Raw genomic sequence first — 23005 nt, 5'->3', positions numbered from 1 at the left:
TGTTAATCCACTGCAACACCAGTACTCCCAATTTTTCTTTTTTTTTTGAAAAAAGTTTAACAGTTCAGTATTCTTTCTTCTCACATTTTAAAAACATAGTTCCCCTGCCTATATCTGCATCGCTGTTATACACTATTCTCTCTAAATTGGGACACTATAATCTGAGCAATGTACTTAGCCATGGTCATGAACACTGCTGCTCTGGTTGACAAAGGGTGTGTTTTTTGTGGGCGAAGTCTCACCTACATCCCCCTTCTCAAGATACCAAGTCTACCTCAGTGGAGATGTGAGGAAATAGGTGACAGTCGAAGCTGGAATTTGAGACACACCAGCCCGAAGGGTCAGCATTTTACTACCAGTCACCCAGCCTGTTTTAAATACTCATTTTATGCTTACTGAGTGATTGTGTTTCTTTGAAACAAAATTCCCATTTAACTTGGCTGGTTTTTATCAGGATAAATATTGACAGATTTTCCATTCTGGTGCCCTTTTGATGTTTCTACAGATACTCATGAGCAACTGATAGCGGGAATAACACAACACGAAACAACAGAAAAGTATGTACGTTAAAAGATTGCAGAAAAAACCACACCAAAAACCAATAGTGGAAATCACTGCTCATTTCACCTACGATTGGTTTGTCCAAAGCTCTAGGTGTGAACTTGCCCCAAACAGATCTTACATGTCAGTTTTTAAATATGAAAACTGAATTGTTGAGTAATGTTCTGAAATCATAAAATAAACGACTAGCCAGAACCAGAAGGTCCCAGGTTCAATCTCCTGTCTGTACTCAGATAGCTGATCTCAGCAGAAGCAACAGTAGACCTCAACATGGGGGATGGGGAAGCAGAGAAAAATCGACCAGTACTCTCACTTCTAATTGCTATCCAGTGACTCCTGCATGAAATTGGGCACATGATGTTGACTGGGGATACACATAACCTGGCTATGATTCCCCTGCCCAATGGTCAAAAAGCCTGCCAACACTTGCTGTCCAGATTCATGGGTGAAGTATGACAAAGTACCCAACAAAAGAATCAGCACCTTCGAGAGAGAGGAAAGAAGAAAATGAAGGAAAAATAAATCAATACATTCTGTCCCCGTTAGAACTGGGTTGAGGCAAAATATGATGATTGGATTTACACATGATAAAAATGAACAGGAGGAAAACGGGGAAAAAAAGCTCACTTTAGGGTCCAGTCACAGTTGTCTTTTTCACAAGGGTACAAAGATTAACCCTATTCTGTGAAGTATATTGTTAAAAAATATGAAAATTGTTGATAATCTAAACTTTTTTATACTGCATTAACATCTTGCTTCCCTAATGCTTTGTGAACAGGTCAAGTTATGCCTAGCCCTACACCTCTAAGATTAGTCAAGGGAGAAATAAGTCCTTGCTCTCTGACATTGTCACAGAGCCTTATCAACTAAGTTGAAATCCCTTTTGGAATGCTGCTAGCTTTAAGTTAGGGTGTTGAGAGACTAGGATGAGAAAAGACCATTCAGCCCAACAAAGCTCATCCATCTAGTACCTGAACTCTCGTATTATGACACCCAATTGCATTCTGAATAACCCCATTTAACCTTGCTTGATTGATTAATATCTATTTAATGATACGTTTGTAATCTTTCATTAATATCTATTTAAATTTACTTTTCATTAATTTCCATTTGTGTCACCTGCTCTTACTTTCTTGGTCTATGCAACTATAAAGTGGGGTTACTTTGTCAATAGCATTTAATATTTATATATGTCATAAAAATGAAGCATCTCCTTTTTATTTTGGTCTGGCAGTTGACCCTTTAATTTAGGACACAATACCTAATGAGTTTACAAAGCCATATGCATTGGCTCAGCCTGTATTGATACATATGCAGCCAACTTTGCTGTTGTTTCCATGGTAACAGGCTAGGGCAACTCAATTTCAAATATATAGTCATAAAATTCTAACAATCCTCATCAACAACTTAAAGGATATAAAATGGAACAGAGTCCTTTGATTGGCGTTGAGTTGAACAGATTTAAATCTTCACAGAAAAGTATGATCAACTAGCTAGCTACTGCAGTAAGTAAATGATACAAGAAAAAAAATCTGCGCATATATATGTGACCTATAAAAAGAACAGTTTAGTGTTTAAATCAGAGCCTTTTATTGTGTTACTTTTGAAGAGATGGATAATAGAATTTCTACTGTATTGTTAAGTATTAATTTGCTTAATGGTTTAAATCATAAGGTCTGATCTGATGTTCCATTGCTGATCAAGGACTGGAGAACGAACCTGTGGAGGGAGAATAACAACTCCAATAGCTTAAAAAGAAACAAAGAGACTTGGTTTTCTGTTCGTTATCCCTGGGCACATTACTGAACATTTACTAGATAGTACAGCTAGTTAAGACAGTCCTGAAGGCACGGGGAGTTGCGACTCACCACTAGAGTGATCCAAGATAGAAGTATGGAAAAATCTACAGTAATCTACAGTTTAAAAAAATATAAAAATGTAACTATGTCAATAAGGTCTCCTCTATCCACCTTCTCACATGACTAAAATTTAACCTTCTCTAAACTTTCCTCATATCTGATCAAAGTTGCAACAGGGATCAGTTAAGATTTTTCAAAATACTTTTGCTATGACAGTGTCTATTCTGGCCCACTGTACTTTGTCTAGGTAATATATTATCAAACTCAATTAAATGTTCAAAATAATTTTGATTAATTCTTTATACAATACATTCTATGCAATAAACAGAACACTACATCCACACAAGGTTGACTGCACAAATCTTTCCCTTCCCTTGAAACAGTAAATTATGCTTTGTAAGGAGAGGGTCAACAGCTGACAAGTGAGGTAGTAGCCTGTTACTGGGTTACATTTCACTTACAAGGAGGACCCTCAATCGGTTGTGTGAGATAATTATGAATTTGAGGTCCTTCCACAAATGAAATAAACAATGCCACACCATTACTTGTGAGATATCCAAGGTCTTACAGATTTTTAAAAACTGAATTGGATTTCTTTGGCATGCACTTCATTGAGAGAACACTGCACAGATTAGGCATTTAAAATCATTAGTGGAGGGTGCTCCAAACTGAAGTACAAAGCAGACTGATGCTATGTAAGATTTATTTTGTTCAAACTTCATTATAGACTTAAATAATAAAAAGGTTGAAATTCAATTACACTCCAAGATCACCAACCGTCAGAACTGTTCCATGTTGGGACTTTTTCTGTGCTCATCTATTGACATCTATTATGGGGAGTAAGCCATATTTTGAATAAAACTGAATCTTGTCAAAGGGTTAGATGAAGCATTAGTTCTAGTATTCCATTACTGGCCATTTTCAGATAATGGACAAAGTACCTTCTTTTTAGACAGAGCTAGTTTCTATTCTGTTCATATTTCACTAATTCAGACTCTGTTAGTGTACGACCAGTTCTTAGCAATTCATGGGAGTGTTTTAACCTACAAGAGCACTATTGTTTTGTAAAACACTCTTTGCCTGCTAAGTCTCTGCTCTTCCAATGACATAACAAAGGCCATATAACAATTTTTTTTGCCTATTATGTTGGGAAAAAGTGACCGTGGAGATAAAGCTGAAGAGAAAATCTCAACCTTCTCTGTTCAGAGTTTGAACATTCATAAACTGTGTGAGCTTTGCGCTCACAAGCCACAAAGTCAACCAAGTCTCAAGTCTGTTACAACTTTTTTGTAAGAGGAAGCAACATTCGTTTTTCGCCATATATTGGCAGTTTTAGATCTGGACTTAAAACTAATCTCTAACTGGCTAGGTTTTTATTTGGTTGTTTATTTCTGAAACTAATAAAAGAAACATTAAAATGCTCACCAAAATTCCCCTTTACATGGCACATTACTGGAGTTACTTTCCCCTTAAACATTAAAAGTTGCTATTAATGGTATAAAAGCACCAATGATTCATCAGTTCTTCATGTTGTCATGCAGCAGTCCATGCATTTAAAAAAATAAATTCTGGTAAGTTGTCAGTTCACGAAACATGCAAAGGGTTCATACAGGAGGTAGCGCTCTCTACATGTAAAAAGGGAGATATGCCTGTACAGGTCAGGGCTTTTTTTCCTTACCTGGGAGATGTACCCAGAACGGACCTGCTGCTCACGTTCTACACTAGCCTTCAGCTGGGCTTCGAGCTCTGCCCTGTATTTCTGCGAGTCTACCAATTCTTGTTGGCAGTGCTCCAACTGGGTTTTCAATTCTTCAAGCTGCAGAAATAACAAATCATATTTTACAGAAGTAAGATTAGGATTCACCATGCTCTCTCACTTTTAAACATTTATAAGTATTTGGCCCACGGTAAGGGGACCGGTGGGGCGGGGTGGGAGAGTGGGAAGGAAGAATAGAGGAAAATAGAAAGACCAAGTCACCTTGGTGAGCAGCATCTCAGGCTGGATGATCACAAAGTGACATTGAGAGCAACTGAAAAATCCTTAGCCCATATGACTAATAAATGGAATTATTAACAAGAGGTGTTGCAGCATGTTAATGTTAATATGATGCACCACGCAGTGGCAGGATGCGGGTACATACTCACTCTACAACTCAGCAAGTTCTTAATGTACTAGGGTGGAAAACTGGATGGCACATTTTCAACAATTTAAAAAAAAAATATGTAGCTCTAAATACCGTATATATAACAAAATAAAATATTTCTGACCTAACAATTTTAATTAGTCCTGTAACTGTATTGATTGCTTCTGCCGAGAATGGATAATTACTTGAGTGTTACATTCAGCCATTAGTCTTGGTAATGCCCAACACTTACTATAGTACCAGAAAATCTCCCATGGCAATGCCAATGACATGTAATATTGTATTACAATGACAAAAATGTAAGGCCACATAATGCACAACATGTAATTCTGCTGCTAATGTTGATCTGTGTTGAAGTTGGCCTTGCCCTTCAAGGCCACAAAGTCTAATTGCTGTAAGTAAACACAGCTTGAAGTTAATCAGAGTTTAGTTACTGTCTGGTGAGGGGAAAGACAAAACTGCATTTACCAGGCAATTTCCCTCTTACAAACTGTAACTCATAAATTGTGTGCATGGAGTGAGTGGGTTAGTGTACAGCAGGATAAACAGTGAACCGCCTACTGAGTTATACATCAGAAAGATGTACAGAATGCCCAGTGTATCCTGCTGATCATGCTGTCAGATTGAGCACCATGTTGAGCACCACTTGGAAGAAGCACTGAGGGTATAGCAAGGGCACAGAATGTACTCTGGGTGGGGGACTTCAATGACCATCACCAAGAGCGGCTCGACAGCACCACTACTGACCGAGCTGGCCGAGTCCTGAAGGACACAGCTGCCAGACTGGGCCTGCGGCAGATGGTGAGCGAACCAACATGAGGGAAAAACCTACTTGACCACGTCATCACCAATCTACCTGTCGCAAATGCATCTGTCCATGACAGCATTGGTAGGAATGACCACTGCACAGTCCTTGTGGAGATGAAGTCCCGCCTTCACACTGAGGACACCATCCAATGTGTTGTGTGGCACTATCACCGTGCTAAATGGGATAGATTCAGAACAGGTCTCGGGGCTCAAAACTGGGCATCCTTGAGGTGCTGTGGGCCATCAGCAGCAGCAGATTTGTATTCCAACACAATCTGTAACCTCATGGCCCGGCATATTTCTCACTCTACCATTACCAACAAATCAGGGGATCAACCCTGGTTCAATGAGGAGTGTAGAAGAGCAGGCCAGGAGCTGCACCAGGCATACCTAAAAATGAGGTGCCAACCTGGTGAAGCTACAACACAGGACTACATTCATGCTAAACAGCGGAAGCAACATGCTATACACAGAGCTAAGCGATTCCACAACCAACGGATCAGATCAAAGCTCTGCAGTCCTGCCACATCCAGTCGTGAATGGTGGTGGACAATTAAACAACTAATGGGAGGCGGAGGCTCTGTAAACATCCCCATCCTTAATGACGGCAGAGTCCAGCACGTGAGTGCAAAAGGCAAGGCTGAAGCGTTTGCAACTATCTTCAGCCAGAAGTGCCGAGTGCACAATCCATCTTGGCCTCCTCCCGATATCCCCACCATCACAGAAGCCAGCCTTCAGCCAATTTGATTCACTCCACGTGATATCAAGAAACGGCTGAGTGCACTGGATACAACAAAGGCTATGGGCCCCGACAACATACCGGCTGTAGTGCTGAAGAATTCTGCTCCAGAGCTAGCCGAGCCTCTAGCCAAACTGTTCCAGTACAGCTACAACATTGGCATCTACCCGATAATGTGGAAAATTGTCCAGGTATGTCCTGTCCATAAAAAGCAGGACAAATCCAATCCGGCCAATTACCCATCAGTCAACTCTCAATCATCAGCAAAGTGATGGAAGGTGTCGTCGACAGTGCTATCAAGCGGCACTTATTCACCAATAACTTGCTCACCAATGCTCAGTTTGGGTTCCGCCAGGACCACTCGGCTCCAGACCTCATTACAGCCTTGGACCAAACATGGACAAAAGAGCTGAATTCCAGAGGTGAGGTGACAGTCAGTGCCCTTGACATCAAGGAAGCATTTGACCGAGTGTGGCACCAAGAAGTCCTAGTAAAATTGAAATCAATTGGAATCAGGGGGAAAACTCTCCAGTGGCTGGAGTCATACCTAGCACATAGGATGATGGTAATGGTTGTTGGAGGCCAATCATCTCAGCCTCAGGACATTCTTGCAGGAGTTCCTCAGGGTAGTGTCATAAGCCCAACCATCTCCAGCTGCTTCATCAATGACCTTCCTGCCATCATAAGGTCAGAAATGAGGATGTTCGCCGATGATTGCACAGTGTTAAGTTCCATTCACAACCCCTCAGATAATGAAGCTGTCCGTGCCCGCATGCAGTAAGACCTGGACAACATCCAGGCTTGGGCTGATAAGTGGCGAGTAACATTCGTGCCAGACAAGTGCCAGGCAATGACCATCGCCAACGAGAATCTAGCCACCTCCCCTTGACAGTCAATGGCATTCCATCGCCGAATCCCCCACCATCAACATCCTGGGGGTCACCATTGATCAGAAACTTAACTGGACCAGCCACATGAATACGGTGGCTACAAGAGCAGGTCAGAGGCTGGGTAGTCTGTGGTGAGTGACTCTCCTCCTGACTCCCCAAAGCCTTTCCACCATCTACAAGGCACAAGTCAGGAATGTGATGGAATACTCTCCAATTGCCTGGATGAGTGCAGCTCCAACAACACTCAAGAAGCTCGACACCATCCAGGACAAAGTAGCCCGCTTGATTGGCACCCCATCCACCACCGGCGCACAGCGGCTGCAGTGTGTATCATCTACAAAATGTACTGCAGTAACTCGCCAAAGCTTCTTCGACAGCACCTCCCAAACCCACGACCTCTACCACCTAGAAGGACAAGGGCAGCAGGCACATGGGAACAACACCACCTGCACATTTCCCTCCAAGTCCCACACCATCCCGACTTGGAAATATATCGCCGTTCCTTCATCGTCACTGAGTCAAAATCCTGGAACTCCCTACCTAACAGCACTGTGGGAGAACCTTCACCACATGGACTGATGTGGTTCAAGAAGGCGGCCCACCACCACCTTCTCAAGGGCAATTAGGGATGGGCAATAAATGCTGGCCTTGCCAGCGACGCCCACATCCCATGAATGAATAAAAAAAAGATTGGAAACTGCTTGTAAATTTCCAGTTCCAGGACACAAAAAAAATAGTATGATATTACTCCCTTTCTTTCTCTTTTTATATACTTTTAACTGTTTGTTAATAAGATAGAGTATTGCACTGTAATGTGTAATCTACATTGTATATTTGATTTGTTATTGGTTTTGATTAAAATTTAGCTGGTAAAATTTTTCTTCAACATATTAGAAGGCTATTTTGCAGTCATGTTATGATCAAAGATGAAAAAGTTCTTCATTGATAAGGTTAACAGCACCCATTTCAATTTTCAGAGTTAAGAGCTTGGGTTCCAGATACAGCATCAATAAATGCCCTACATCATGTTATAAAATAATTAAATTTGTTTTGTCTGAAATTATAGCTGGACCGGTGCACTCTTTTTTTTAAAATGAAGCTATGTCTACTGTTTCTGAAAGTCTGTGTCTTGATACAATGGTCTGAATCTGAGCAATCCGAACCTGCTGTATGGAGTGGGCACTGAGACACAAAGAGGACTGCCCACATTTGTTTACAGTATGGCAGGGAGATAGACCCCCATCAGGTCAGAATTGTTTGCCTAATACCTCAGATGGCATATGTAAACTTACCATTGTGAGATGATAGCAGAGCACTTATCTGTAACGGTTGATCCACTGAGGATATCCTGCTGGAAAGTAGTAGTCATCTCAAGATCAACAACTGTGACACAAAAAGCCTGCTTTGATCAAAGAATGTTCAGTTGTTCCTCAAAGAATCTGTTCTTCACTTCAAAGGAAATGGAGGTACATTTGGGAAGAGGGTGGTAATCCTAGCTTAGGTTCACTCAGTCCAATCATTTTATACTTCACATTGGTGAGGTGGAAGCTCATGGTGCTATTGTATTGATGTTTTATTTATCTAGGTTTCAATTGGAGGACTCTGGAGAAAGACTCAAGAATTTCAAAACACTTTGTGATTTTTGTCTTGATCTGGTTTAAAGTGCCAACGTAAGTTAAGTATTGGGTTGCAGTTTACCTCATTTTTGTACAAATTTATATCTTGCACTCAATTTGATTTATAGCTTTAACCTGATATATAGGCTGTCAGAGTGGCATTTCTCCAGTTATTGACATGATCAGGAATGCACAGTGGATATCCTGCAAGTCTTTTCAGTAAACAGTCAGCGTTAATCCTGCAGCACAGTAACCCATTTACTCAACATATACAATTTCTAAGTTGCCGTACATAGGAGGCATGGGCCTGTAAAGTGTCTTGTTGCTCTAAGTACAAGTGAAGAATATTGGTAGAATCCTCGAATTGTAACAGTACACAAAAGCACTTCGGTGTTTGTCTTCAGACCACATCTGGAGTACTGTGTACAGTTTTGGTCTCCTTACTTGAGGAAGGATATACTTGCCTTAGAGGGGTTGCAACAAAGGTTCACTAGATTGATTCCTGGGATGAGAGGGTTGTCCTAAGAAGAGAGATTGAGTAGAATGGGCCTATATTCTCTGGAATTTAGAAGAATGAGAGGTGATCTCATTGAAACGTATAAAATTCTTAGAGGGCTTGACAGGGTAGATGCAGAGAGGCTGTTTCCCCTGGCTGGAGAGTCTAGAACTAGGGGTCATAGTCTCAAGTTAACGGGTCGGCCATTTAGGACTGAGATGAGGAAAAATTTCTTCACTCAGAGGGTTGTTAACCTTTGGAATTCTCTACCCCAGAAGGCTGTGAATACTCAGTTGTTGAGTATATTCAAGACTGAGATCGATAGATTTTTAGACACTAAGGAAATCAAGGGATATGGGGACAGGTCGGGAAAGTGGAGTTGAGATAGAAGATCAGCCATGACCTTATTGAACGGCGGCGCAGGCTCGAGCGACCGTATGGCCTATTACTGCTCCTATTTCTTATGTTTAGCCATTCACTGCAGGTTCTTTTTAAAAAACTTTCAGGATTCTCAACTTTTGTTCCCTCATTTCAGTAAATGAAAAACACGCGTAACGTTGTCTGGAGACCGCCTTCCAATAAACTGTAATTTAGGCTAAGAAGCAGCTAGCAGAGAGTTACAATGTAGGAACTTAACTGAACTGCTCATGAAAACGAGCAGAACCTTGATGTTAAATCAGTGCCTTCGACTCACCACCAGACATATTTTATACTTTATATTACACGGACTGCAGTCTTATGTGGCATATATATTGTACAAGAGGAAGTGTCATGTAGGTGAAAAATTAATAAGAGTATAATAACATGAGGTAAATATACATAGAATAATGCAACTGGTGTCACCATTTTTTTTTCTTCCAGCAGTATACAATAGACATTATTACATATCAAACTGCTGTGCATCTCCTTTTAATATAGCTCCAAACAAGCCCGATGCTGGCGACTAGAAACATTTAAAGGATACATTTAAAATTCTCATCCTTTTTAAAATCCCTTCATAGACTCGTGCTTCCCCATCTCTGTATCCTCCTCCAGTCATACAACCACCCCTTCCTCCAAACTCTTCATTCCTCTGACTTTGGCCGCTTGTGCATTCCCCCTTCCTTCACCCCACCCTTGGCAGCCATGATTTCAGTTGCCTAGGCCCCAAAAGTAAGGGAATATATATTTTAAATTTGATAACTAACAACCTAGATCATTTTTAAAAAAGGAGTATTTGTAAATTTTTGCCTACCTCTTTTGTATGGGTTTCCAGTAGCTTATCAATCTGTGATGTTTGTGAACTTGGCAGTACTGTTGCCAGGGGAACCCGCCGTTCTTCCCTGATGGGCGTCCGTTCTACCTGTTGCCAGTGCTCTTCAATTTCGTCGTGCACCTTTTGCCTCTGGTCCAGCGGCAGTGAGGAACTGGCTGCTTCAAATTCCATCCTACTGGCATCAGCTGAACTTGAGCCTGCTGTTCCAGTCACAGCCTCATATCTCTTTCTACGTTCCTCGCGCCGTTTAGTCCGTTCCCAATCGTTCAGGTCTGATGGAGGTGAACCAAATCTCTCCGAATGGCTGCCACATAAATCTGACTTTGCTGCTCTCTCTTGTGCTAAGGCTTGTGCTATTGGCCTGAATTCTGCCCAGTCAAAAGTTTTTGATCTGCCCTCTCTCCTTCTCTCGCGTGCTCGACTTTTTCGCTGCCCTGTCTCTTTGTCCACAGACGAAGTTTCAGAAGATGGAGAGTCTGATTTGCTATCATAATGTGGAGTTGTATCTGGGAGCATCACAGCACACTGTTCTTCTGGTAAGCTGATGGAACAAAACCACTGGACTGAAATTCCTTAAAATGCAATAATCTACATGTAATTATTTTGGGTATGTTTGCTTCAGTTAGTGGCACTTCCACAGTGCTAATCAGACACAGGTAAGAGAGCTACTGCACCTAAAAAACGTTTGACATCAAATCTATTTGAAATTATAAAATCACTTTAAATTCAGACCGAAACAGAATATTTTTATATAATACATTTACACAGCACTTTCCGTCACGAACTGCTATAGAACCTACGTAACAAGCAATAGCTGGGTTACAGTGAAGCAAATTCCTACCTGGCAACATCCGGTGCTGTTGAAGGACGGATATTTTTCATTAATGCTTGCATCCAATTGCGTCGGATACCAGCAGTCATCGCAGAAAGGGTAAACAAAGCTTCCTGGGTCTATAAAATGAAATAAAGTCACCTGTATTATCCAAAATGTTTGTGCATTAGCCTCTTCAGCATCACTCCAGTCAAGCCAGCCAGTTATCTTAAATACTTACGGACAAAAGGTTAGTGAAGAGTTCAACGTGATGTAATTTGAGTTCCCTGATTGGTCAGTGGTTATAAATATATGTTGTGGGACTGAACCACACAGACCAGGTTAGTACTTGTTTCTATCAGCATCTGTGCAGAGTCAACCAATCTAAGGCAGAACAGCAGTGGGGATACTTTCACTGGCCTCTGTTTATCTGGGCTTGAAGAGAGAAAGTCAGCCAATAATCGCCTTCTCTTTGGAAAGTGTACATGTAGGCATCAGGGCAGTATCAGGTTTAGCTATGACAGTCCATTCAGTCGAACACACCAACGCTCCTTAAACTCAAATACAAAGAACTGCCACTTGTGTGAGATGCCAGAGGGCTGCCAGTGCTCATGGAAGTATACCTAGCACAAGTCATCATCTCCCAGCCACCCGGGGGGAGGCGTGGGAGGAGAGAGAGAGAGAGAGACAGAAAAAAAGAAAGAAAGAATATATTTTGTTCAGAGAACAGATCTTGGTTTGCAAGAGTCTCCAAAGTGCTGACTTATCTCCCATTATTTTTCATGGAAACCTAACTCTAATTAGACAGAGTTACTTAACATACTGCTTAATTGAGAAATTGTGTCTCAGACATTAATTTCTGACCACCTCCATAACATGTCGTGAAATCAATACAGTTTAATGCCACATGAATCTTTATATTTATTAAGATTGATGAAGCTTTCACTTTAAATTGATTACTGCAGAATTGATTTATCTATGTTGAAAGAGAAATCCATATTCCCATGTCTGGCTGGAGTTTAAAGACAGTTTCTGGTATCTCAGACACTGGCTGGAAAAGCTAGATGTTAGAATATGAGACGTTATCATCAGATGATGTCAATGGCCCGTCATGCTCAGTTGGACCAGGAAGCTGAGGCTGTTTCAGAAACCTGTTTACAGAAATAGAACTAGCTGCCAATCTCAGCCAGCCAGGTCCCAATGCATCTTTTGTCTGACAAGCAGCAATCTTAACCGCCTGTAAAATCTAAACTATGTAACCCGATTCTTAGAGCAGCTGATGTCCAATTGGTGTTTTTTGGAGGAGTTGATTCACAGCTCCATGCCCATTCAAAAAATACTTCGGCACCTTTTGACCAGTCCAGGAGTTCTTCCTGGTTTATTGTACTGTAACCCACATAGAGCTGATCATAGTAAGACTCATGTTTAAAACTTTATATTAGAGACTCTGATCTAAGTTAATGTTATTAGAAGGGTCAGTGAAGTGTCATGTCTTGTATTATTTTGTGAAGTGAGGAGTTTCAAGTGAAAACGGTGTAATCTAGTAGGATCTGCTCTATTCTTTATTTGCTAATGTGTAGGTGTTACTTTTAAGTAAACCTGATTCGTCGATTATAGCGTAAGTCACAAAGTCTTGACAGAGTGAGTATTCTTCAGTTATTTGATGAATAGAAGGACATGAGACAACTTGTATAATTTCCAGTGAGAAAATTACAGTAACAAATACAGTGCTGTTTAATCCTGGGCAACATTGTTTTACTAAGTATGATACATATAAGCTCACACTTTGGTTTGTAGGGTGCGAGGGCTCGCTTGCAGGAGGGCTTCTTTGCGCTGAGCATGTGAGAATGAACTAACGCAGAATGAAAAACATAACTGTGGCATTGTTTGATCTCTAGGTGTAGATTCTCCTAAACCAGTATTATTGTGTAGTGTACCCTGCATAGTATAGTACATTGAACATGATGAGCTGTTGTTAAGAGACTTCAAGAAATACTTTTGCCATTTAAATATTGAAGTAAATTCTTGAACTGATTTATTGTATCTTTCTTACTTTTTGTTCATGATGACACTCCAAACATAGAAACTGTTATGATTGTAGCAAGAGATAGCAATAACTACCACATCTATCACTCTACCAGACTGGAGACACTGGAATTGGGACCACATACACTAGGGGACTGACTCACTGGTTAGCTATTTTTCAAAGTTATTAACATATAGGGAACTTAGCTCCTTTAAAAAGGAAGGCATTTATTATTTATTTCTTCCATTTTATATTGAATAAAACACACAATCACAAAAAGCTAGGAGCATAGTGTCCCAGGACTCAGGCGGTTCTCCTTCGGTCAGAAGTTGTGGCCCCATTGCAAGTCAATGAAGCCACTCTGGGAAACTCAGCAGATGCTGTCACCAGAGTGGGTCTCCATGGAGGTCAAAAAGTGATTTTTTTTTCCCCAAGAAAAATAACTCTTTCTTGAGTATATGTGCGTGTTTTCTTTTTCAATATAGATGAGGTTCACTCCCCCTAGACTCTTCTTCTTTAAGCTGCTGCATGAATGCCTCCATGACTTAAAAAAAATCTATTACAGGAGGTGCTCATTAACATACAGTCTTTGGGGTATATACAAAAAGCAAGTTATAGCACGGGTATGTTAGTCTAACTTACAAATCTCCATTATTAGTACAAGTAATAAGCCACAAGAAGTTGGGTATATGAGGGCAACACAGCAACAGGTTGGTATATGTTGAGTAAGACAACATTTTCAGAATCATTTAAACCTGTCAACGTACATGGATTTGGAAGCCGTAGTTTCGCTGGACCTGATATTCAGTTATATTGTAGCAAGTAGATAAGTCAATTTCACCATCCAGATCTGATGCCTGGGGAAAAAAAGAGAGAATAATGGGTTAATCAATTTAAATGGCGAATCAGAAATCAATGTCTTATTTTCACCTCAAGAACCAAGCATGTAGAATGCTATATACAGATTTGTAAAAACAGTGCTAAGGGTGCATTAATGGCATTCAGTCACCCTTAAGCCATGACCACCCAACATCAAATCCTCTGCTTCTTGACTAAACACAAGCTGTCCATGGGAAGTAAGTTTAAATTGATTCAATATAAACTAAAAGCAAAAAACTGGAGATACTGGAAATCTGAAATAAAAACAGAAAATGCTAAAAGCACTCAGCCGGTCAGGCAGTGTCTACGGAGAGAACAGGCAAGCTAACATTTCGAGCGCGGACCCTTTGTCTGCAGTCCAATCCAACGGGAGTGTTGCTGAATCACAGGAGATCTTCCAACAAGGTTGGCTTTGGTTTTCACCATACACGCTGCACAATCTTGTAAAACAAGTATAGACATAACAAGCAGTAAACGGGTGCTGGCTGCCCGTTCACTTCAATACCTTACCCAGAGCACACAGGAAAATCTTACTGTAAAGGCCACTCAATAGAATGTTGACGTTCAAAGCTCTCGGACCTCTTAAGGTCAGTTTTCAGGGTTGTGAGAGCACAATCTAGGTACTCTGTAGCTGATACAGAGTGTGATCTGGTGCAACGCGGCCTCATAGCTGAGGAACCACACCTCTTATGTTCTATGAAGAGAGAGTATATAAACAGATTCATACAAAACCTCAGTTAAAATGTGGTCATTCTTCAACTTGAAGTTTTTTTTAGTATAGGGGGAATAGAAATAATGGTTTCATAAGTATTAATTTATGTTTTAATATATCTATGATGGCAAGATGAAAATAAAGCTTCTCCTGAGTGACAGTTTTATTGCAAAATGAGTCAATTCTTGAGCCTCACAGTGAGTAACTTCAAAACAGAGGGTGCAGAATTCCCTGAAGGTGCCAATGTTGTTTTAAAAAAAAACAAGTCTGTTGACATTAATAAAACTTCTTGAAATTAAATCTTTAGCACTACTGGAATAAGGCTATTCAAAAAATAGGAAAATGACTGATGAATAATTGTTGAAGTAATGTATTTAGGTTCATTAGTGGAAAATATTCACAGCTGTGTTAAATCCACACTGAAAAGTAGAAGGCTGATGAAACCTCAACCTATTCTTACCCCTAAAAAATGAAGTTTTCTAAAAACACAACTCTTGGCTCAACGGTTTAAAGCTAAAATCATGCCATATAATTTTCAATGATATGTCCTAGTTTCTGTTCAGAGCTGAACCACAGTGTCCTTTTTCACCCTGTGCTGAGCTTCTGACTCCATCACAAGGAGCACCGACTTCCACCTTGGTAACATTGCCAGTCTCTGCCCCTGCCTCAGCATATCTGCTGCTGAAACCCTCATCCGTGCTTTTATTGCCTCCAGACTTGACTATTCCAATGCCCACCTGGCCTGCCTCCCATCTTCCACCCTCCATAAACTTGAGCTCATCTAAAACTCTGCTGTCTGTATCATAACCCATACCTAGTCTCGATCCCCCATCACCCCGTGCTTGCTGGCCTATACTGGCACCCAGTCCACCAACGTCTCGATTTTAAAATTCTCATTCTCGTGTTCAAATCCGTCTATGGGCTTGCCTCTCCCTATCTCTGTAACCTCCTTCGTTTGTCCTTCGACATCAAATAAGACAGCCAAAATATACCTTATTTTCTGCATTCAGTTTTTTGAGACCATTTTTTCTAGGAACGAATGTTCACAGATTAAACAGTGGATCCCGGATACACCAGGCTGGGGATTTTAATTCTTCGGGCGAGATTTCTTCAGCTGACATTTACATTTAGCATCAACCATTCGACAAGCCTCATAGTAGTGTTCAGGGACGGTTTCTCAACATGCTTTCTTATCTTGACCAAGTTGTTCCCACTTATGGACGTCTAATTTGCACTGTTTCAGAATAACTTTTAAGCAGTCTTTATATCTCTATAACTCGCCAAGGCTTCTGACAGCACCTCCCAAACCCGTGACCTCTACCACCTAGAAGGACAAGGGCAGCAGGCGCATGGGAACATCACTTGCACATTCCCCTCCAAGTCACACACCATCCTGACTTGGAAATACATCACCATTCCTTCATCGTCGCTGGATCAAAATCCAGGAACTCTCTACCTAACATCAATGTGGGACTACCTTCATCACACGGAAGTGGTTCAAGGTGGCGGCTCACCAGCACCTTCTCAAGGGCAATTAGGGATGGGCAATAAATGCTGGCCTTGCCAGTGATGCCCACATCCCATGAATAAATTTTTAAAAATCCTCCACCAATTCATGCCTCTTGTGCACCTCTCACTCCCTTCATTCCACCAATGGCAGCTGTGCCTTCAGCTGTGTAGGCCTTAAGTTCTGGAATTCCCTCCCTAAACCTTTCCACCTCTCTTCTCCTTTAAAACGCTCCTTAAAACCTACCTCTTTGACCAAGCTTTTAGTAACGTGACCTACTATCTGCTCCTTTCGTTCAGTGTCAAAGTTTGTCTTATTACGTTCCTGGGAAGCTCCTTGGGATATTTTCCTACGTTAAAGGCGCTATATAAATAACAAGTTGTTGTTGTAGGGTGGCTTAGTAACAACAATCATAGTATATTGCAATACTTTAGGTCATCATAGCAACAATTAAATTGCATATAACTGACTGGACAAAAAAAATATAAGGATCACAGGTTTGAACTCGAGCTGCTTAACATGTGGTATTTAGGGTATTATTTTCTTGGCTTTAGGTATACTTATCCAGCTTAATCGCCAACTTTGGTAAGAATGCACAGTGCAGCAGTTTTACAGCTGGCAGAGAGGACAGGAAATTGATTAAAGCACACCACACACACTTTGTTTACTAAGCAACTGTCAGACTGGGATGTTTAGAAAATGTTTAATTGAAAGTTTCCTCATTCGTAAGTGCAGACATGGTTTCAGACACTATTCAACATCTGTGACACTTCAAACAGAAAAACAAAAAAAAAAATCAGCCAGGAGTCCTGCTCCTGATTGTGACTCAGTGACCTGGCTGGAAAAGAGGGTGCCCATACTGCCAAATTACCTGCCGACACTTATGCTCAAGGCTGACTCATGAAGAACTACTTGTTAGGCAAGATACCAGAGGTCTGCCAACAGCATGGTGGAACTGTACTCCAGCCTGAGTCTGTATCTTTATAAAAGGGAGAAAGCTGGGATAGGGAGGAGGAAGGGGGGGGGGGGGGAAACGAAGAGCAAGACAAATATTGATATCCTAAATTAAGACATCTCTAAAATGTTGTGCAAATGACTAACAAAGCATTATACTTAGGACTGAAACCCAAATCAGTCAAAATGCCTCAAGTGAATCGTCTGGCCGTTAAGGGCAGTGTAATACCAAAGTCCAAAAAAGCCTTAATAACAACAGTCCTATTATTCTAATGTACGTATCTAACTAAATGGAAACCCTCCAGATTAGAACACTATCAGTCACCAAATATTTTTGCTGAGAATTTTTAAAAATTCATTCATGGGATGCAGTCGTTGCTGGCAAGGCCATCACTTTACCCATCCCTAATTGCCCTTGAGAAGGTGGTGGTGAGCTACTTTCTTGAACTGCTGCAGTCCATGTGGTGAAGGTTCTCCCATAGTGCTATTAGGTAGGGAGTTCCAGGATTTTGACCCAGCGACGATGAAGGAACGGCGAAATATTTCCAAGTCAGGATAGTGTGTGACTTAGAGGGGAATGTGCAAGTTGTGGTGTTCCCATGCACCTGCTGCCCTTGTCCTTCTAGGTGTTGGACATCGCGGGTTTGGGAGGTGCTGTCGAAGAAGCCTTGGTGAGTTGTTGCAGTGCATCCTGTAGATGGTACATGCTGCAGCCACGGTGCACCGGTGGTGGAGGCAGTGAATGTTTAAGGTGGTGGATGGGGTGCCAATCAAGCGGGCTGCTTTGTCCTGGATGGTGTCGAGCTTCTTGAATGTTGTTGGAGCTGCACTCATCCAGGTAAGTGGAGAGTATTCCATCACACTCCTGACTTGTGCCTTGTAGATGATGGAAAGGGTTTGGGGAGTCAGGAGGTGAGTCACTCGCCGCAGATTACCCAGCCTCTGACCTGCTCTTGTAGCCACAGTATTTATGTGGCTGGTCCAGTTTAGTTTCTAATCATTGGTGACCTCCAGGATGTTGATGGTGGGGGATTCGGCAATGGTAATGCCACTGAATGTCATGGGGAGGTGGTTAGACTCTCTATGGATGCAGCTCATCTTTGCATGGCACTTGTCTGGCACGAATGTTACTTGCCACTTATCAGTCCAAGCCTGGATGTTGTCCAGGTCTTGTTGCATGCGGGCATGGACTGCTTCATTGTCTGATGGGTTGCAAATGGAACTGAACACTGTGCAATCATCAGCGAACGCCCCTACTTCGGACCTTATGATGGCGGGAAGGTCATTGATGAAGCAGCTGAAGATGTTTGGGCCTAAGACGCTGCCCTGAGGAGCTCCTGCAGCTACGTCCTCGGGCTGAGATGATTGGCCTCCAACAACCACTACCATCTTCCTTTGTGCTAGGTATGACTCCAGCTGCTGGAGAGTTTTCCCTGATTCCCATTCCAGCCACTGCTTCCAGCCTTTTACAACTGTGTAGTTTTATTTTAGAATCATCTTCAATTCATATTTTTGCTCCAACTGAATAAAAAAAATTATATTTCAAAATAGTTAAGTCTAAGGCTGAGGCTGCATTTGAGAAAATGAGACTGAAACCCGGTTTACACTGACAGCTGGAATCAAATATCTGTTCACCTCCAAACGTCTGCAATTCCTAGTGTAAATATGGAAGTTTTATGCACTCCTAAAAGGACTTATGATATGTTTCATGTCAAGCCAATTTAGAAACAGGGAAAAGTAAATAATTGTTAGATTCACATTTGTATTTTGACTATACTGCAGGTTGTATGGGAAAATTGGTCAGTACTAACACAAACAAACTAGAGACATCAGTTTTATTTAGAAACATCTGCGTGCCTAAATGGGAATGAAAAGGATCTTTTCACCTCCTAAACAAGGGTTCAAATCCAGCCCTGACTGACTGGATGAAGTTGTCCTAAAATAAAAACAGAAAATGCTGGAAATACTCAAAAGGTCAGACAGCATCTGTGGAGCGAGAAACAGAGTTAATGTTTCAGATTGTTGACCTTTCGTCAGAACTGGAAGATTTTAAGAAATGAGCAGCTTTTAAGCAAATACAGAGCAAGGGAAAGGGGGACAGGAAAAGAATAAAAGGGGAAGCTTTGTGATAGGGTAGAGGCCAGGGGTGATGGTACAAGGTAAAAGGAGCTGATAATGAGACAAGTATAGAAACAAAAGATGGGTCCAGAGGAGGTATAAATGGTTGCAGTACAATAGCAAAGGGGGAGGGAAGCATGGAAATCTGGCAAAGTGGAGAGGCTTTCCATGGCCTGGGAATAGGAACATAGGAACAGGAGGAGGCCATTTAGCACCTCTAGCCTGTTCCACCATTCAATGAGGTCATAACTGATCTGAGACCTAACTCCATATACTCACCTTAGTCCTAGATCCCTTAATACCTTTGGTTAACAAAAATTTATCAATCTCAGATTTAAAATTAACAATTGAGCTAGCATCAACTGCCGTTTGCAGAAGAGAGTTCCAAACTTCTACCACCCTTTGCGTGTAGAAGTATTTCCTAACTTCACTCCTAAAAGTCATGGCTCTAATTTTTAAGCTATGTTACCTAGTCCTAGACTCCCCAACATGGCGAAAGAAAGGCAGGTGAACCCCAGGGGTGCCGTTCACCCTGCTGCTCGTACACCCAACACAGACCTTTCCCTTTTGTTCTTTTCCTACCCCCCTTTTCCCTAGCTCTGAATTTGCTTAAAAGCTGTTCATTTCTAAAATCTTCCAGTTCTGATGAAAGATCACTTACGTGAAAGTTTAATTCTGTTGCTATCTCCACAGATGCTGCCTGACTGGCTGAGTATTTCCAGCATTTTCTGTTTTTATTTCAGATTTCTAGCATCCGCAATATTTTGCTTTTTCTGAAGTTGTCCTAACTTTGTTTGTAAGAATCCTAAGATAAATAACCTTGTGGCATCTCAGTTTCTAGTAGGCTCAGTAGTTCAATCATAATAAAACCAGTCATTATTCAGTATTACATTACACTAAAATGAGTCTAATTCGGACAAGCCCAAGAATGGCTAGTTCAGGGATTGAAAAAAAATCACACTGCTTCAGTCAAAGGCAACCGTCTGAAATTGGGACTGAAGCAGCAATATTGGAACAGCACAATAACAAGAAGTTGCGTTTATATAGAGCCTATTAAGTAGAACATCCCAAGGCGCTTCAAAGGAACGCAATCAGACAAAAACTGACATTGAACCAAAGGTGACAACATTAGAATAGGGGCTTGGGCAAAGTGGTATGTTATAAGGTTCATCTTAAAGTGGGGGTGGGAAGGCTTAGGGAGGAAATTCCAGAGCTAAGGGCAAAGACGGCTGAAGGCACGACCGCCAATGGTGGGGCGAAGGAAGTGGGGGGTGCACAAGAGGCGAGATTTGGAGGAATGGAGAGTTCTCAGAGGGTTGTAGGGCTGGCGGAGGTTACAGAGATAGGGAGGGGCGAGGCCATGGAGCGATTTGAATGCGAGGAGGAGAATTGTAAAAAAAAATCGAGGCATTGGTGGACCAAGAACCAATGTCAGTCACCAAGCACAGCGGTAATGGGTGAATGGGACTTAGTGCGGGTTAGGATAGAGGCAGCAGAGTTTTGGATGAGCTTAAGTTTATGGAGGACGTAAGATGGGACGCCGGTCAGGAAAGCATGGGAATAGTCAAGTCTGGAGGTAACAAAAGCATGGATGAGAGTTTCAGCAGCAGATGGCATAAAGGAACACAAGAGCTACTGGACAGTGATGATGAGAAAGAACTCTGGCCAACTATTCACCTCCCGTAAAGAGGGGTCACATGCTCGGAGTACCAGAGAGCAGCTAGACCCAATGGACTGTACGATGCTCTGGGGCATCCTTTCCTGCATACGTTGCAGGAAAGGATGCCCCAGAGCATGGTACATTGGCGAGACCATGCAGACGCTGCGACAACGGATGAACAGACACCGCGCAACAATTGCCAAACAGGAGGGTTCCCTCCCAGTCGGGGAACACTTCAGCAGTCATGGACATTCATCCACCGACCTTCGGGTAAGCGTACTCCAAGGCGGCCTTCGAGACACACGACAACGCAAAATCGTCGAGCAGAAATTGATAGCCAAGTTCCGCACCCATGAGGACGGCCTCAACCGGGATCTTGGGCTCATGTCACGCTACACGTTACCCCACCAGCGAACAAATGTTATCTGTTTTTAATATAACGGGTCAGTTGCTGTCTTTTCTATGTTTCTACCTCTCTATCTCTGTTTTTTTTTGTTTGTTGTTTTTTTTGGTGATTTGTATATTCTGAGACCTGGCAGGTAACACCTGTCTGTCTGCACACTGATTGCCTTGGCAACGGGCAGTTGAAAAAACTGTCTGTAATCACCAAGCATTGTTCTGTGAATTATAAATGCGATTTCATTTCGAGGATTTCATTTTCACATCGTTCACCTGACGAAGGAGGAAGCCTCCGAAAGCTTGTGAATTTAAAATAAAATTGCTGGACTATAACTTGGTGTTGTAAAATTGTTTACAATTGTCAACCCCAGTCCATCACCGGCATCTCCACATCATGGCCTGTAGATGGGGTGGGTGACGTAAAATTTTGTCTGTTTGCTGTCACTCAGGACAGACTGATGTACTTGTCAATCAGTGCGGATGACTAAAACCCACGTTAGTTGGTAAAGAAATGTCAATCAGAATATTGACAGTTAATCTAAGAGTAGAACAGGAAATTATCAAAAATATTTCTTTTCAGAACAAGAACAGGATACAAACAGGAAGCTTTGGGAAAAACATTCACCAAATGTTCATGACTATAGTTGGTTCTGCTTATAGCTGATGCTGCAGCTTGACTTTAATGGAAATGAAAATCTGAAGACCGATCCAATGTCGTCCATTTTACACTATCGCCAAAAGTTAAAATGACCCCCAATATCTATTTCTGCAGCAGGGATGTCGATAAGTTTACTATATGGGTTTTGACAAAAAATACAATCATCATATACACATTACAAGAGCTGTCAAATTGAGTACTTGGTTATTCTCATATCCCCATCTGGTTTCTGAATAATTTCCAAACATAGTGCTTACGTCTTCAGCAATCGAGTCCTTGTAGTAACGCAGGCTGTGGTCAGTCAGTACAAACCAGTATTTCTTCCACTGAAAAGTATGAAGATAAAAAAAACTCATGATTATCGAATAACATGCATTAAAATACTTGCAGAGACAGTTTGTTTTCTGATGACAAATAGCATTTAACATTCCAGACAGCTCTTTGAACAACACAAATCAACTTTATTAACATGCAATTAAAGTCCAAGAAACTAATTGCTCGAGTACATACCAGTGTATTAGGAAAAAATATTTGCAAAATTTGCAAAAAGCAAATTAACATTTCTTTCACAGCAATCATTCTCATTCAAGCCTTAGTGTTGCCAAGCTATAACTTTTTTTTTGGGGGGGGGATGGGGGAAAGAGAGGGAAAGAGAAATCATAGCCATACTCAATCCGGTTTTCACCTGAGATCCACACATGAGCACTTACAGCAGTAGTCACTTGATAGTGACCTGGAATGAGAATTTTTCTCTCCTTAAATTGGGGGCACTGAGGCTAATTGCAGCACCACTACTGCTGCCCTGGCTGAGCTCAACTAATTCAACACAGATTGGGGATTGGACCTGGGGTCTTCCTGGTCTACAGGGCTCAGCTACTCACTTAACAAACTTGCAGGGTAGCTGTATTTTAAAA

General features: G+C 41.5%; 1 protein-coding gene across 4 annotated transcripts in view; it reads right to left on the bottom strand.

The window, feature by feature from the left end:
• The window catches only part of mprip (myosin phosphatase Rho interacting protein), a 364835-nt gene that overhangs the window by 55429 nt on the left and 286401 nt on the right, over positions 1-23005 (bottom strand). For all 4 annotated transcript variants that reach the window (XM_068004348.1, XM_068004349.1, XM_068004351.1 and 1 more), the window contains exons 11-15: positions 22349-22417; positions 13972-14061; positions 11209-11318; positions 10347-10908; positions 4099-4236 (exon numbers count right to left, since the gene is read on the bottom strand). In XM_068004348.1, the coding sequence (XP_067860449.1) occupies positions 4099-4236; positions 10347-10908; positions 11209-11318; positions 13972-14061; positions 22349-22417 (969 nt within the window). The remainder of the gene's footprint in view (positions 1-4098; positions 4237-10346; positions 10909-11208; positions 11319-13971; positions 14062-22348; positions 22418-23005) is intronic.

This window comes from Heptranchias perlo, chromosome 23 (assembly GCF_035084215.1).
Source record: "Heptranchias perlo isolate sHepPer1 chromosome 23, sHepPer1.hap1, whole genome shotgun sequence".
Classification (NCBI taxonomy): domain Eukaryota; kingdom Metazoa; phylum Chordata; class Chondrichthyes; order Hexanchiformes; family Hexanchidae; genus Heptranchias; species Heptranchias perlo.
Note: the sequence above shows the minus strand (reverse complement) of the source record. Positions and strands in the feature narration are given on the sequence as shown.